Here is a 17617-nt window from a genome sequence, read left to right as displayed (position 1 = left end):
GTTTTTATTAATTAAAGATAATTAAAATAATATTGGATTTAATTTTAATTCAAGTAATGTCAAAACTCCAAAGGGTTGGATTTAAAATTTAGGTTTATAAAAGGGATTTATTCCATTTTTTTAGAAAGGTCACATCGCTCAATGACTACTACGATATGGTTGATGGCATTTTGCCCCACAAGCAAATTCACACAGCCCTTATCAAAATGGCCTCTCCTCTCAATTTTTCTATATTCTTCTAAATGCAATAACAAATTTCCCTTTCCGTAATTCAATAAATTTCAAACGTTATACTTATACAAATTCAAATATTTAAATACAAATATTTAAATACAGAAAAAATAACATATAAATACCTGAACTTTTACAAAAATCTCATATAAATACCTGAACTATAAAACTTCCATGCTAAACTTTTAAAAATTCTATATAAATACCTAGATTTTAAAAAAAATTCAAATAAATACAAATTTTATATATTTTTCAAATAAAATAGATGATATTATTAACATATTTTGGATTTATTTTGGATTTATTTGGGAGTTTTTTAGAAGTCTAGATATTTATATAGGATTTTAGAAAAATTCAAATATTTATATAAAAATTTTATAATACAGATATTTATATGGGATTTTTGTAAAAATTCAAATATTTATATACGATTTTTCTTTAAATATATTTTACAAAACTTCCTCAAAACAAAAACAAGCTCTCTAAAATGATTTCAAGCTTACAAATTAACTTATTTGTCCAAATCAATAAAGGACCAGACCACTCCAAGTCACGGGTGAATATTCTGACGATGTCAGATTGAGATCGGATCTGGCAAGGAACGTTATTCAAATATCGGGTTTTGGATTTGGGTTGTACCATGGACGAACAACGGGTGAATGTAAAAAAAAATTAATTAAAAATACATCTATAGTTTTTATCCATATTTATAAAATCATCGATCGCTACTCAATTTACAGTTAGATTTTCCAAGGGCTAGTTTTATTCAAGAACCATCTTTACGTTTATCCATGGTGAATCCACAAGCTGCTGATATAATTTCACTTCATATAATAATATCTGTTTCTTTAAAATTTGAATGATACGGTTCAATTCAAATAAAATGCGTAAATAAAGAGTTATTAATACATAGCGTGAAATTTATTCCAAGGGAGCAAACTAGTTGGATATCATACAACCTAATCTTCTAAGCAACTTATCAAGCAAACAAAACCAACATTCGTAGAGTTTCCACTGCTGAAGATGTCGGATGATTCTTCAAGACCCGAGCCGCGAGAAGATCTCGCCCGAGAAAGCGCTATCGAGAAAGCAATGCCCTTTTGTTGAATTTCCTCTACCCCGACAAAAGAGCGAAGAAAACATCATTCAATCTCTAGAAAACCTCGGAAACCAAAGTCCAAATTCGTTTTTCGACGACATTCCAAACCTTCAAGAACCCTAGCCGAGGTTTTTTCTGGGGTAATCTAGCTATGTATCCGACTACAGAAAACACGAGTTTTTAACATAATGGGTCACATTGTAGAAATCCTCGACTAAAACTAGCACACGGAAGGAATATAACCCGAAAATGCATCCCTATAGATTAACTCCGAGAAAGCCATTAGACCTAAGGTCGTAGTAACATAACAAAATCCCCATTTGGATAAGCTCCAAAAGCTTTGGAAATGTGAAGACTTCGAAAAAAGACAACTAATGTCGTGATCAAGCGAACATGCTCAAGCAAGAGATCAATGTGCTGCTGAATTGGCGAAAAACACATTGTGAAAATGAATACATTTATCCAAACATGAAAAAAGCTCCATAATTCTTTGGAATTTAAATCAACATATTGTGGCATTTGTACCTATACTCATGAACAAATCAATCTAACAATACTTTTTTGGGAGTTTTATCAATCAATCAGGAGAATTCGGAAACTATAATATATGTTTCTGCATTGGATAATCGTTGGTTTATTTAGATTCGATCATTTCACACTACACAGATTTCAGGTATTCGTGGAGTTCAAACGAACAGAGAAGATTTATCACACAAGACTTCACAAACATCCTCAGATCCATACTCGATTTCACATCACAACCCGTATCCTGAATCGCAAGCATCGACATACCTCTAGGGCTTTCCACCGGAGAAAGGATCAAGCACAAGCGCATGGATTCTCCGCCGCCGCATCGCCGCCGTCATCGCCGGACCTGAACACGAGGTATCCGACGGTCAACCCAACGACCACCGCGATGAAAACGCCGCCGTTGAAGGACATCACCGCGAGCATCAGCATGTACCCGATCGCGGCGTTGACGCCGAAGAGCAGCGTCGACGCCGCCCTAGCGGTGGATCTGGGCCCGGATCCGGCGGGTTTGGGGATGAGAGGAGCTGTCGAGGAGGACGGCGGAGGGCGATAGGCAGCGAGGGACTTGAATCGGAGACGGCGATCCTCCATGTATTGGTAGAAGGCGGAGAAGAGGAAGCAAGCGAGCAAGGTGAGGAAGTAGCTGAGCCATGAATCCGTCCTCCAGAAATCGAAGAGAAGGGTCACTTTCTTGCCCCAGTAGAAGGTCATGTGCATCATCTTCGCTAGGGTTTCGTTTTTTGCCTGTCGATGAGAGAGGAGACGATGAGCACCGAAAGAAGAAGATCGAAAGTTCGGGATGAGAAGATTTCTCTCTCTACGGTTGTCTACGGCATATATGTATACGTATACTGAAATGGATAACCTTTTGTGGGCTTAATGTTCGGCCCAATGGGCTAAACGGCCTATGAACAAAAACGTACGATAAATTATAACATTTAGGAAAATTTATAATACATCTATTTGTAATTTTTTCTGAAAAAAAAAACAACTTTTGTTGTGAACTCTCAATGAGTTTGCGATTTGTACCGATTTTTGGATGGTTGAAAAATATAATACCATAAGCTTTGTATTAGTTCTTTAAAAAGGTAGATTCACTTGCTTCTTACCATACATTAACATGTGGCATTAATTTACATAAACATTTATTGAAGTCAATCATCACATCTTTCTTTGCAAATCTCATTCTGGATTGGTAAACAAAAAAAATTTAGTAATCTAAATTTTTGAACTAAAATCTATATTTTTTTATAATAATCTAAAAATTCGCTAGATTTTTTATCTGATTATATCTCTCGTCAGTCTTAACTGAATGGCATTCTCCAAGAGTCAGAATTGGGATTTGGAAAAAAGCTTTATTCCCTTTTTTTTACCGGTTGAATTTGCTTTGTAACTAAAATCCATATTAATAGAATACATTTTGTTGTTTTAGATTTTATTTTCTTTCCTACATCGCATGGATTTCTCGTACTCATTAGAAATGTTTACACTAATAGTAAAGATTTCCAGAAACCATAACGAAAACTGGTTCAGATACAAGGAGACGACTATAAGCTGACGCCGCTATATATATATATATATATACATACACACGTATGCATGTACAAAGACTGAACAATCAAGGGTCCCGAACCTGATAGATTTCAAAAACTACTTGACCGCTGCACCAGTCATCGTGGCGGATCCACCGAGTTGATCAACCATTAAGATGAATCGCATTCCGATCTCAACTTTAAGTAGCCGGCCGTCGACGCGGGCTTCGGCATGTGCCCGATAGCGGAGTTGACGCAGAAATGCGTCGTCGACACGGGCCGGAGGATGGATCTGGCGTTGAAGCACATAGCCTCGAGCATCAGCAAGTACCCGATCATGGATTTGGTCCCGACGATGGTTATCAGCAACTACCCGATTGAGGGGTTGAAGCATAAATGCTTCCTTGACACGGTCCTGGCGATGGACCTGGCGTTGAAGGACATCAGCACCTACCCGATCGCCGCCTTGCCACTGGAATGCATCGTTGACACGGTCCTGACGATGGATCCGCCGTGCGTCACCGAAGCCATCGGCACCTACACGATTGCCGCGGTGACGCCGGAAAGCGTTGTCGATACGGTCCTGGCGATGGAACCGACGTTGAAGGACATCACCACCTACTCGATCGCCGCGTTGACGCCAAAATTCGCCAACAACACGGTCCTGACGACGTTGAAGGACATCACCTCGAGCATGACCACCTACCCAATCGCCGTATCGAGGCCGAAATTCGTAGTCAACACGGTCCTGACGATGGATATGGCGTTGAAAGACATCACCTCGAGCATCATCAAGTACCCGATCGTCGTGGTGACGCCGGAAAGCGTTGTCGATACGGTCCTGACGATGGAACCAACGTTGAATGACGTCATCACCACCTACCCGATCGCCGGGTTGACGCTCAAATTCGTCGAGAACACGGTCCTGATGGCGTTGAAGGACATCACCTCGAGTATCACCACCTACCCAATCGCCGTGTCGATGCCGAAATTCGTCGTCGACACGGTCCTGACGATGGATACGGCGACGGTGATCCTCCATGTATTTGAAGAAAGCGTAGAAGAGGAAGCAAGCAAGCAGGGTGAGAAAGTAACTGAGCCATGAATCGGAGAGAATGGACAATTTCTCGCCCAAGTAGAAGATAATATCCATCTTCTTCGACGAAATTTTCTCTGGTCCAGAAAAAAAAAATCTCTGGTCCGATCGTCTCAGTTTTTTTATCGGCAAGAGAAGACGACTTTGAATTGTTTTTTTTTTTTGGTCAAAGAGAAGAAGGGGTCTTCGAAATGAGAAGCAGGCCTCTTTATGGGCTTATATTGCAGTTTAATTGTCTAATATTACGGCCCAATGGGCTTCTTTTTTGTTATATATACGTGGATTGATATTTATTTATTTATTTATTTATTTTGTTAGCCCTTTTTTTTTATTGGATATCATGTGGAGTGGAATTCAGCCATGTATTTGAATTGAATTGTACGTTCTCTCCTTAAATTTAAAATTCGAATTGAATTGTATGTGATGTAAGTTCTGTTTCATAAAAAGAATCGGTATGATTTTAATTCAAAGCTAATGAATTTGAGGTGGTTTGGACTGATTTGTTGGATTTGATTCAACGTACATATTTATTCTTTTTTCAAATCTTGAAAATATTATTCAAATAGTTTTCTTCAAATTATAAATTTTAATTGTTCCTACATAAATTATAAACAAAAACTTAAGAAATGAGATGGAAACATCCACTCTTAGGTAAACCATTAATCTCTATATATTTCCTTTTGATAATCCTTCATATCTATATATGACACCCATTATCATTATAATTATAAATTTATAATATATCTATTTGTATTTTTTCTGGAAAAAAAAAACCTTTGTTGTGAACTCTCAATTAGCTTGCGATTCGTACCAATTTTTTTTTTTTTTGGTTGATTTTTGGATGTTAGCAAAATATAGTACCATAAACTTGTATTAATTCTTTAAAAACGTGGATTCACTTACTTCTTACTATATATTAACATATCGCATTAATTTGTATAAACATTTTATTGAAATCCATTGTCACATAACATTATGCTTTTTTTAGATTTTATTTAATATTCCCATATATATTATTTTTCATATATTTTGCATGGTTTTTCGTACCCTTGTGTTTATATACGATCCTTGTATTCGTATCGTAACATGCAATATTTGCATTGAATTTCATATATTTGTTTTAGAAAGTAAATTTTGTATACAACAGAAAATGAAAAATGTACGTATTATATGCAAGTATACCGACGAGTATACGTATCTGCGATCGAAAATCTATTGTAAAAATCTAAGAAATTTATTAACTAAAACAGTAACCTAAATCTATTGATTTTCAAAAATCATAATGGAAACTTGTTCAGACTATACAGACACCGCTACATATACACACATACATATACAAGGAGACGGCTGAATAAGGAAGTAGCCCAAACCTGATGATTTCAAAAACTACTTGACCGCACGAGGCACCGCGGCGGATCCACGGCGTCGATCACCGGAGAAGCTAAATCGCCGGTGGATCTGAAGGAGAACCGCAACGAAAACGCCGGCGTTGAAGGACATCACCGTGAGCATAAGCAAATACCCGATCGCGGCGTTGACGCCGAAATGCATCGCCGACGCGGTCCTGACGACGGATCTGGCGACTGAATCAGAGGATTTAGGGATCAGAGGAGTTCCGACAACGGAATACGGCGGATGATGGCGGAAGAAGGAGAGGGAGAGGAGTCGGCAACGGAGAAGAGGAAGCAAGCAAGCAAGGTGATGAAGTAACTGAGCCATGAATCTGCACTCCAGAAATCGAAGAGAATGATCACTTTCTTGTCCCACTAGAAGGTCATCTTTATCATCTTCGACGAATTTTTTCTCTGGGTTCGATCGTCGATTGGTTTTGAACTGATCGCTGAGAGAAGACTGCAAAAGAGAAGAAGATATGCCTTGGAAATGACAATTCCTATTAATGGGCTTTATTATATTACGGCCCACTGGGCTTTTTGTTATACATACAATGGAATGGGTTGCTTTTTTTTTGTGATTTTGTTTAGGATTTTTAAGTTTTGTTTCATAAAAAGGGTTGGTCTGATTTTAATTCAAAATTAATGAATTTGTAGCGGTTTGGACTGATTTGGTTGGAATTAATTCTACGTATATTTCTTCTTTTTTCAAGAGGTAAATTTTGAAAGTAGTATTAAAATAGTTTTCTACAAATATAAACTTTAATTGTTTTTTTAATTTTATGAAAAATAATAAACTTTAAGATTGTTTCTGTTTCTTTTTATCAGTCTTTTAACTCATATATGAAGGATATAAATTAACATATAATATAATCGATGTCATGATTCTTCTAAATGGATAAATTATATTTCGTTTTGATCTCGTGGATAAAATTTCGAAAACAGCAGAAGACTATTTTTTTCAAATAAATAAATAAATAAATGAAAAAAGATGGAAATGGAAACAGAGGACAAGTGGGCGGACAAAGGGAAAGGGCCCCACATGAAACGAAGACATATAATATCCGGAAGTGATGTGAAAACGTAACGTACCACTCGTGCTTGTGTCCTGTGACAAAGCCAACTTGCTTCATCTCCATGCCCCATACATACGCATACTTACTCGTTTCTATATATATATATATATATGCTTATTAATAAGATAAAAATAAATAGCACTAATCTGATCTTCTTAGGTTTATATATATTAAATTAATATTAATTTGTAAGAACTAATTTAATTAAGTAGTACGTACTTGATTACACAGATATATATTTTTTATTATTCTAGATCTATCGTATACATATATATATATATATTGATGATCTGTCATAACCTATATAATTGGCTCTCTCACATTTGTGACCCACAACTTTTGAATTTTTATAAATTTTCTAAAATTATTTAGCATTATTATTCTGATGTAAGTACTTTAAATTATAAACCAAAACAGTGGGGGCATAGTAAAGTTTTAAAATTATACTACCCAACAGATCGTGAACGAGTGATCAAGTTTGAGGTAGGAGGTAACTACATCTTGAGGTTGAATGTTCGATTCCTGTTTGGTGGGGAGGGAGGTAATTTCTGGGTTTATATGATCCATATACAAAGGTTGTTCCCGGATCGGAGGTTTACCTAGTCAGCGCGCCCGAATGATAGTAGCTAGGGATCCTACGTTATAAAAAAAAAAGTTTTAAAATTATACGGTTTAATATTTTTGTTTAAGTTAAAGATCAAAATATTACATAGATGGAATTTTATTGATTTATTTGTGACATATTTATATAGTGTTTTGTTTTAGTTACACAGTCGGACTAATTATGAACCAAAACCTTATTAATTATTACAAATGTTATATTAATTCGAATATATATACAACCTGATTTGTTATTACCCCTGTATATTATATATCTTGATTTTTAATTAAATATTTTGATGACTAAAACATGGATTAAATTAGCAAATATCAGTTATTCATATGGTAGACAGATTATATTCGCATAATATTTTTATTTTAAAAAATAATTTGAATGGGACGAATATAAATTTCAATCGAAACAAGTTACTTTATATGACGGAGAAGAAAAGTCGGACCATTCCTTTTTGTCATTGGTTTCGCCTAAAATGGAAAACCCGTTCTCGAGGAATTTATGATATATATATATATATATATATGTATACATTCCTACTGCGTTTACAATTCACGTTACGAATTATAAAAGAACAGAATAAAATTATTTTTGGTCTGCGAAATCGAATCTAATATGTATGTATAATAATATTTAGAGGAATTAGAAATTGATTGAATATTAAAATAATGGAAATTAAGCAATACGTGAATATCAAGTGGGATTAAAGCTGTTTTATAAGGTCACAATCAGATCAAGGTTAATATAAGAAGAAGAAGAATTAAAAAGATCAAGGAAAATAAATTCATATATATATGTTTCGTTGTATACAAATTAATAATAAAAAAGCCCGAATAATTATGCCTGGGAAAAAGTATCAAACATCCAATTTTAAGATTTATTTAAATTCAATTCATATAATCATGTCGATGAATTCAAAGAACCAATCATTTGATTGTAGAATGTCCCCATTACTCAACAACTTGAAAAGACTACCCAATCATACTCAACCTATTTTGTGCCGATTTGTGTTTCTAACATTTGAATAGCTTTAATTTTTTAAAATATAAAAAAATCAATTTTTTTTATTAAAAAGCTCATAAAAAATATGAAATAAAAAAAAAACTAGAGTTTAATATTTAATAAATATTTATTTTGTTTTTTAAGAAAACAGAAGTTGCATTATAGCACGTATGCTTAACTGAAATTCGAACATACACTTATAGTCTCGTAAAAAATCCCAAACTTTTTGAAAAAATACATTAATATTATATATATATATATATTCAAATTCGAGTTTATCTATACAATAAGATAAAATATAAGAGATTTGTATATATCTCTAATAATTATATGTATTACACAATCATTTTTCGAGCCAAGGGGAGAGGGTGAGGATGCGACGAGACTACGAGGTCGGGAGGTACGTGAGGACAAGACACGGAAAGGAGGCGACATATAAACGCGCGACAAAATGTGCGGTGCGATTATATTTCAAGGTTATTTTTTTTTGTCCAATTTATTTATAAAAAAAAACTAGATTTAGGGTTTTGAGTTGAAGGATGGAGATTCGCGATTTCGTTCGTTGCACCAAATACGTCTTTGAATCTCTATATATCTTCTCGGTCTCTTCTCTTTTTAACTCTCTCTTTCGATATGTTCGCGAGTCTCACGGCCCGCTCTCTCGGCCGAGTCTCTTCCCCTCGAGTTGCCTCCTCTCACAACTTCACTGCATTCTGACCCCGAGACCGAGACCGGATGATGCCATTGAACCCGAGAAGACGAGATTGAGATCGAGTACGGAAAACAATTCGATATCCGATATGAGTCTACCTCTAGTCACCGTACTATGTATATATTGTACTACAAGTGGTCCATGTAGGGAATTTTATTATAAAGCGAAAATAATACGACATTGATTAATTTCAATAATTATTAAACGCTAAAAAAAAACACAGTGACCCTTTTTCACGAACCCATTGCAATTAATTTTCAATACTAGAAAAAGGGTAGCGAACGTCATAGGAACACTTCCTCGGATCCCACACCTTCTTCTAAATGGTAATCTAATTAACAAAAATAATTGACGATTAAACCCAAAAAAAACTAACAGAAAAGTCATCTAGTGGACAGAGAGGAGAAGCAGCTCCCAGACCGGAGGAGCGACGGCGACGATTCCCCTGCCGGAGAATCCACGGCGGAGATTTCCGGCAAGGAACTGGTCGAGTTCGTCCTCGCGGAGGTTCTGATGGACCCTTCGAGGCATCGCCGGAGAATTCGTCCCATGGCAGAGATCGGATCTTTTTCGATGGCGCCGCCGTGCCGGAAGCTGTGGAAGAAGGAGGAGTGACGTCTAACAGCTTCGTCTACGGAGATTCTCATCGGCGATCGGACAACCTCGTCCTTGACGGCCTCCGCACAGAGACCGCATAGCCACTTGCCGTTGTGGTGGTCGCGGACACGCCGGATGTACGGAACAGTACACTCCTCCGTAAATCCGCACGTGTCGCACGTGACCACCTCCACTGCCGCAGACTGCGTCGTTCTTGATTGTGTGTCGGTCACCATTGCTGCGTAGAGAGAGAGAGAGCAAAGAGAAGAGATGGTTTCGCTTATGGTCTCTCTGGCTATTAAGGTTTTGTCAGAGAGATATCTATGTGTGTGTGTGTATATATATATGTATTAAACACATGAATATATCCGAGAGAAATAAAATTAAAAGTGTATATGAGAGTGTTTAATTGTAAGTAGAGGTCTAACAAATGTGAGGTTGGAGATAGATTTGGATTCATGTGGGAGAGAGATAATGTCGAAGAACCTTTTTGTTTGTTTCTAAATTTTTAGCATGTGGGTGTGGATGGATAATTATTAAAAAATATATATAAATTGTTAAACTAGAGTAATATGTATATACATAATTTACTTTTTTCGTGTGTGTAAATAAATAATAATAAGTTGGTTGTGGAACTTTGTGTCGATATCACATAATTTACTTTTTTCGTTTCAAAAATATAAGGGGAAAGGATAAACATGTACATATTTATCTATGTATTATATATATAATATTTGTTTATAAACTAAGACAATTAGAGAAGTTTAGATATATATTGGAAATATCAATTGAATTTAAATTGAAAGACGATCTAGTATTTGTAGTTCTATTGAAAGTAGAGATAAATCCAACAAAATCTATCAACTATTTTATTTATATCAAAATCTTATATTTAAAATTATTATAAAAAATCAACTACTTATTAATTCTATAATTTATTTTAAAAAAATTAATAATCAACTATTAATTTTAATAAAAAAAATCAATAACTATCTAAATTATTAAAAAAATATATTTTAAATATAATAGCTCTTCCCGAGACCTTTATTATAAAAATCTATAAATTTTTTATAAAAAACATATATAAATTATACTATTCTAAAATTTACACTAAAAACTTATATATATATATATATATCATTTTATGATATTTAAAATTTGTATGAATAATTACATACATCATCCTTTACATAACAAATTTAAATACAAATATTATATTTAAAATTAAATATATTTGATTGATTACGAATATTATATTTAAATTTATCATATATCAATATATATTTCAAATACTGTGAACTATCAATTTGATTTTTATAAAAATTGTATAATTTACATATAAATTAATTATGCAAAAGATAATATATATTTTTAAAGTAAACTAAAAATATGGATTTTTAGATATAATCTTGTATAAATCGACCAATTAAAATATAAGTTTTATTTGAGTAACTAGTTAGATATTTGATGATTTTTTTTCAAAATTTTATATGTTTATAATAAATTTAAAATAAAATAGTTTTTTAGTAATTTAAGTAGTTGATGATTTTTTTTTATAAAAACTAATATTTAATGATATTTTATAATAATTTTAAAATGAAGATTGTTTTTAATAAATTACATAGTTGATGTTTTTTTGTTTTTTAATGACATTAATAAATAATGAATAAACTAAATTTTAGATAATTAGTTTCAGTAATAAATTAAAAAACCATAAACTATCTTATACTAAAAACCCTATACTTTAAACTTGGTATAATATATATATAGTTTTAGTTAGAGTTTTGTGATGTGTTCTGCCACATCTAGAATGTAATAAACAATATATTTCAAATCTAGAATGAACAAGTTGGATGTGCCATCATCTTATAAATGAGTCAAACCAAGTCATAAAGGCAAATAAATTATATAGTACAATTTATTAATTTGGATGTAGAAAATTTTATTATGAAATTGAAAGTGACCCATTCGAACCATAACAGTTTGTGTTTGGTCCCGAAGGCAGGGAGGGACCAACGCAAGAATAAACGAAATCAGCCCCATGACAATAATTTGCCCTTCATTCACCAAACCCTAATTTTCAATCTTCCATTAGCGTATCGGTAAGCTTGTCGATCGATGAAAAGTTCAAGTTCAATCGGAGCCTATATATATTATATATCCAAAATTGATAATATTTTATTAGTTTTTTACATTGTTCTCTTTTTATTTATAATTAATTTCCACATTTTCAATATCGATGTATATACACAAAAACAGTATTTTATTCATTCACCAACAGACAGCACAAGAAAATGTTGGCAACACACAGCGTTTGCATGGACAATGTTAACGTAGTATTTGCTCCATCAAATTATATTCCGACCATGCAACGTGATTAGCGGTTTTAACGCTTTCCTTTTTTTTTTTTGTTACGACACAAACACAGTGCTTTTTTTATACAATTATGGGATTTTTATTTTTATTTTTATTATATAAACTCTGAAATAGTTTTTATATAAAAAGAAAGTAAATATATCTTACATAATTCCACGGCTTATTTGTTGATCACTCTAATGTAGGATTAATTTCAATAACAGTACGAATTAACACTTTAATTAAGTTAGATAATTTAATCAAATCAGATGAATAAGCAGTACTATTTTATTCACGAAGAATAATTTAAGGCTATCGTGAAAACACCATTCTATATTTTTCATTTTTTCCCGAAGTAATTAGAAATTAAACTCTTAATATAACCAAGGTTATGGTCTCTAATCACTCACTATAGGTCGTTTGCCATGTTGTGTTTTTGCAGTCATATTTCTGCAAAGAATTTTTTTTTTAACAGTGTATAGCTCTGTTACTTTTTGCAATATTTCATATTTTATAAAAAAAAATTGGATATTAATTTTTTTAATTACATACTTTCCGTTGGGTTCTAAGCATTAAAGACATATATATTGTAAATTGACCGTATAAAATAAAAAAAGAAATAAATAGAAAATAAAGAGCCACTGTCACGGGGCATGAAAACAAAGGGGAACGTGCTATTTTGTGCTCTGAAAATGACATATCCTTGGCAAAATAATATTCACAATCCCTCGATGTCGTGTTTGATTTCGTTTCCCTTCCAATCTCTACATTTCGATCCATGCCTTTTCACCTTTTTTTTTTTTCATATTTGTTATATATGTGGGGTTTCCTCTACCAATATATTGAACTCTCTTAAATATTTCTTCAAAATGACCCTAAAAATTGTAGTTTATTATGTCAAATTTATGAAATGAAAAGAAATTAGGTTTAATTCGAATGGTGATGGTATAACGATAAATGTTTTCAGGTTGAAGGACTGTTATAAGATCTGAAATCGATTCTATATATACGATAATACGATATTTGACCACCGTTAAAATAAATAAATAAATTATATACCACAAGTTGTCATGAATGATGTTCAATTATGAATCGGCCCCATTAAACTTTGAACATTCACGTTAATCTTCCTAACCTTTAGCTTTAGGTCAGCGCACTAAATGGTAAAAGATTGATCTAAAGAACTAAAATAGATTTTTGATCTAACTGTTATACAAATAAAACCCGATTGAAAGTTATCATATATATATATATATATATATATATATATATATATATATCTATCTGTGTTAATTATTAAAGAGAAGAAAATTGTTAGGTCTAGAGTTTGATTCGCATTAGGTATATATACCCAATAATTTCAATATCAAATAATTTATTTTTTTATTTATCATTTATACAATTTTATCTGATGTAATAGTTTTATCTACGTGTATTTAACGGCAATATTTATATATTTATGAGATTTGTACAACAATCATATTTAACAACATTTTAATCGTCTGCATCAATTGTGTGATATGAATAAATACGGATACAAATTTAGTATTTACGTAAAATAAAATTGGTGTAGTTAATTTGGATATGTCAAGGGACAACAAATAACGAGCAAAAGGGAATAAATACGAACCAAAATAGAAACCCACTTCACAGAATTGAACTGAATTCAATATATGAAAAAAGGGTATTGATTAATTAATTATCTGATTATTATTTTTCCATATATGATTAATATATGGTAAGTCGATACTAATAAGAAGACCTAACTGTATACATCATATCGATACAGTTCCGTTCTCCAACTTCCTTCATATGAGAGCAACATTTTGATCCATGTTTCCTCTTTAATATTTCCCCATACATATATATATATATATATATCAATATCAATTGGATATATAAAATCAAAACAAACCGAACTAGATAACACATAATGAATCGGATTTGATACGAAATTTACTATTTTTTGTAAAAGTAAATCAAATGAATATGAATTAAATATAAGGTAATAAAAAAATTCAAAAGAAAATGAAAATACTTTTAAAAAATTTAATATCGAAATGGAATCGATCGACAATTAATATGTAAATCCAACAAATATAATTATAATAAAATCAGAAAAATTGAACCCGAAAATAACAGGAGGCAAAAATTATATCATATAAAAAAAATGTCCGTCAATGTATATATTAAAACAATAGAAAAAAGGTTTTCAATTATTTCACGCATGTGGTACGAAAACATATGATCCATCAATATAATACGAGTGAGATCTCAAGTTGTGGACGTATCATAAAAGCGGACCAACTTATATTGTACAGCTGTCATTTTTTGTCTTCTAGTGGTGCGTGGGACATTGGAACATGAATGATAGTTACTCTTGTCTTCCCCGTTTCTTCTTCTTCTTCGTCTTTTTTTCCAATAAGAACACCTACTTATCCCTTTCCCCCGACTCCATTATATAATATTATATATATATGTATACATATATATAGTTTTGTATAAACAATGTCAGTAACAATTGTTGACCACGATGATAATATCAAAATATACCGTTCTAAACTTCAAACCCTAAATTTATAAGATAATGATAATATAATTTTCGTGGTTTTAACTGAAAATTAACTACAATTTTAAAATTTTAATTGGCATCTTTCGGATTTTAGATACGATTCTCTGTACTCATATAGATTTATAAATGTTACATGCGTGTGTACACGAAGACGGTATATATAGAATAAGATGATTCTTTTATATATATATATATATATAAAATTTATACTAAATATTTTATTTTAAGATTATAAGAAAACGTTATGGTATTTGCTCTTGTTGGTTGAAACGTCGGTTTGTATTAAAGACTAAGGACCATATTTTTATTGTTGGCGTTACCAAATACTCCATCGTATTTATACATGCGCGTCACGTACGAGAAGAAAATGCACATTTTTTTTAAGAGATTCGTTTACATTTAAAAAAAAACATAGATTATGAAATTTATAAAATACAACCAACAGATAAATAACAATTGTTACAGTAAAAATTTCGTTTTTAGTAATACATTTGTGAGGTATTCTCTCCATTAGGATATTTAGGATTTCAATTTCTTTTATCTCTTTATTCGAATTTTTTATTTAAAAAAATTCCAGACTAAGTTCGATTATTTTGTTTTCAAACTTTCTTACCAAAAATTTTCATTTATTTATTTAATTTTTATTCGTTTTTTTAATTATTTTTGTTTTTTATTTGGACCTCATACGATAGATGAGCGATTTTATGGTTCGGGGGCATGAGTTATGGTCCAAATTTGATAGTGATTTTTAGGGTTTTGAGATCATGTTGCATTTAGAGTTGTGATTGATGTTGATGTGATTGGAAATTTTTAGGGTTCTTTATCGGTTTTGGTATTGCATTGTAATTTCTTTTTGGACTACGAAAGACAAAATCAGACAACCGGTACATATAATTTATTTATTAATTTTATAGTTTATAATATCGTAAAATGGTTTCATATCATATTATATACATGTACATATCCTATATAAAACTCTATCTCTTTGTTGACTTGTCTTAAAAAGCCGCTGCTAAGGCTTAGAATGTTCATCCCATTGTTATGTCACAAAACTCTTTATTTCAAATTACATTTATCCTCATAAATATATAATATTTCATTATACATCTTATTATATTCACATTACTATTCATAAATATAAATTTATAATATCGATACAAACTTTTAGAAATCAACGAATCTTTTACACATTACTATTCATTTATTTATGAAAATCTTCATATGCTATACATAAATTGCTTAATTTACAGTTTCTAATTTAAGTTAGTATTTTTAGTGATTAGATCTTACCCCCTTTTGCAAGTGCACCCATATTTTCATGTTCTCTTAATTTTTTTACCTTATATTATCTCCATATATTTTACAAAAATATACGGTATTACATATATTACCATTATAGGGGATCTAGTTGCAGTTGGTCAAACACTGAGTTGTAGCTTCTCTGTGTAATTAATTAATTTTGATTATTAATAATCTAACTATAATTACTTACTAAAACCAATTAACTTTTAAAAAAATATAAATATTAATTCCATTCTCGACCGTACCTTTCCCCTTCACATCTCCTCTCTCCGTACGGCCTCTCTGGCGACTTAGATTTTCATCACCGACCAAAAGCAGCGGCGAGAGAAGAATCTATCGTCGGAACCCTAGTTCAAGCTGGTTCCCAAATCTCTTCTGTTGCCGCGGTTTCTTTGCGAAGGACAGAATCGTTTCGTGATTTCACATTCGAGGTACTTTTTTGTTGTCCGATTTTTGAATCGCGTTCTATGCGCAATTGACTGTTTCGATCTGATCTACAAGTTTTTTCCTTTATCACACTGTTTGATTTTGTTATACGGGAAAATTATCCTGATTTGAGTGATCTTGTTCAATCATGGGAACGGTTTCTGTTGTTTCTTTTCTTGGGTCGGTTATGAATTTTGGGTATGGATGAGATTTTCCTCGATTGGAGCTGCTGAGAAGGCGATTGAGTTTGTTTGAGGATGGGTTTGGAACCAGACATGTTGAGTTTGTGATTAGGCAACGTAGATTGATTGATCGAAGTTGTAATAATCGAATCGATTGATCGGTAGGGTTTTATACCAATTATAGTTCAAACAGAGATGGGTTTTGCTAGTCGGAGATTACTAAAACTGACAATGGTTTCAGCAGGCGCCCTTCGATTCAGTTCATCAGCGAAAGCCAGAAACGTTTTTTTCTTTCTCAATTAATGGTCGCATTTTGGTTCAGTAGATAGATCTGAGTTCATGTTTCGTGTGAAAACATGGTTCCGTAGATGGTAATAGTGATGTTTTCTTGACTGGTGAAGGGATATGATTCGTCCATCTTTACCCGGTTCAGTCAATGGTACACTGTGAAATGAATTCTTGGTTGATCAAGTAGCTGTTCTGAATAGATTGTGCTGACTGCAGAGCTAACAGGATCTGTGGATTGACCTTTTTTTTTTTACATTTGATTAGTGGTAATAGGCATTAGTTCGACATTTCATGCTTTGTCTATGTATACTTGGGATTAAGGCGTGTTGTTGTTGTTGTTGTACAATAATGTTTTCCTGTTAGTATTGAAATGAAATGTTACAACTCCTTTCGATGGCTTGTGTATAGGATGAAAAGAGGAGCCTTTAAACGGAGGGCTCGGGATCTCTCTGTTATGCTCTTTGTGCTTGTTTGTGCAACTATACTCATATGGACATGGGATAGAGCTCCGCTTCTTTCGGCCTTTCTCCCTCCCGAGGACAATTTCATAGAGCTTCAAGCAGGTTAACCTCCAACTCCAACAATAAGCACTTTTTCTCCCCCCCCCCCCCC

General features: G+C 32.6%; 3 protein-coding genes across 5 annotated transcripts in view; 1 reads left to right on the top strand and 2 right to left on the bottom strand.

Annotated features, from left to right (window-relative positions):
- Positions 1-1060: 1060 nt before the first annotated feature.
- LOC104810995 (copper transporter 5) lies at positions 1061-2668 on the bottom strand. Of its 2 annotated transcripts, none has more exons than XM_010537507.2 (2): positions 2123-2668; positions 1061-1345 (listed from the first exon to the last, which is right to left on the bottom strand). In XM_010537507.2, exon 1 carries the CDS (start codon positions 2579-2581, stop codon positions 2150-2152), a length of 432 nt encoding a protein of 143 aa, XP_010535809.1. In that variant the 5' UTR covers positions 2582-2668; the 3' UTR covers positions 1061-1345; positions 2123-2149. The 2 variants fall into 2 exon arrangements, with proteins under 2 accessions (XP_010535809.1, XP_010535810.1); XM_010537508.2 differs by lacking the exon at positions 1061-1345 and adding an exon at positions 1352-1491.
- Positions 2669-9436: 6768 nt separating this feature from the next.
- On the bottom strand, positions 9437-10354 carry LOC104810994. Its single transcript, XM_010537506.2, has one exon. The coding sequence runs from the start codon at positions 10114-10116 to the stop codon at positions 9667-9669; it is 450 nt and encodes a 149-aa protein (XP_010535808.1). The 5' UTR covers positions 10117-10354; the 3' UTR covers positions 9437-9666.
- Positions 10355-16349: 5995 nt separating this feature from the next.
- The window catches only part of LOC104810993 (protein trichome birefringence-like 16), a 3876-nt gene continuing 2608 nt past the window's right edge, over positions 16350-17617 (top strand). For both annotated transcript variants that reach the window (XM_010537505.2, XM_010537503.2), the window contains exons 1-2: positions 16350-16540; positions 17414-17568. In XM_010537505.2, the coding sequence (XP_010535807.1) occupies positions 17415-17568 (154 nt within the window). In that variant the 5' untranslated portion in view covers positions 16350-16540; position 17414. The remainder of the gene's footprint in view (positions 16541-17413; positions 17569-17617) is intronic.

Source organism: Tarenaya hassleriana, unplaced genomic scaffold (assembly GCF_000463585.1).
Source record: "Tarenaya hassleriana unplaced genomic scaffold, ASM46358v1 Cleome19, whole genome shotgun sequence".
Classification (NCBI taxonomy): Eukaryota; Viridiplantae; Streptophyta; class Magnoliopsida; order Brassicales; family Cleomaceae; genus Tarenaya; species Tarenaya hassleriana.
Note: the sequence above shows the minus strand (reverse complement) of the source record. Positions and strands in the feature narration are given on the sequence as shown.

Coding starts and splice junctions, on each gene's coding strand:
- LOC104810995 (XM_010537507.2), bottom strand. CDS start 2,581: ATGATGCACATGACCTTCTACTGGGGCAAGAAAGTGACCCTTCTCTTC.
- LOC104810994 (XM_010537506.2), bottom strand. CDS start 10,116: ATGGTGACCGACACACAATCAAGAACGACGCAGTCTGCGGCAGTGGAG.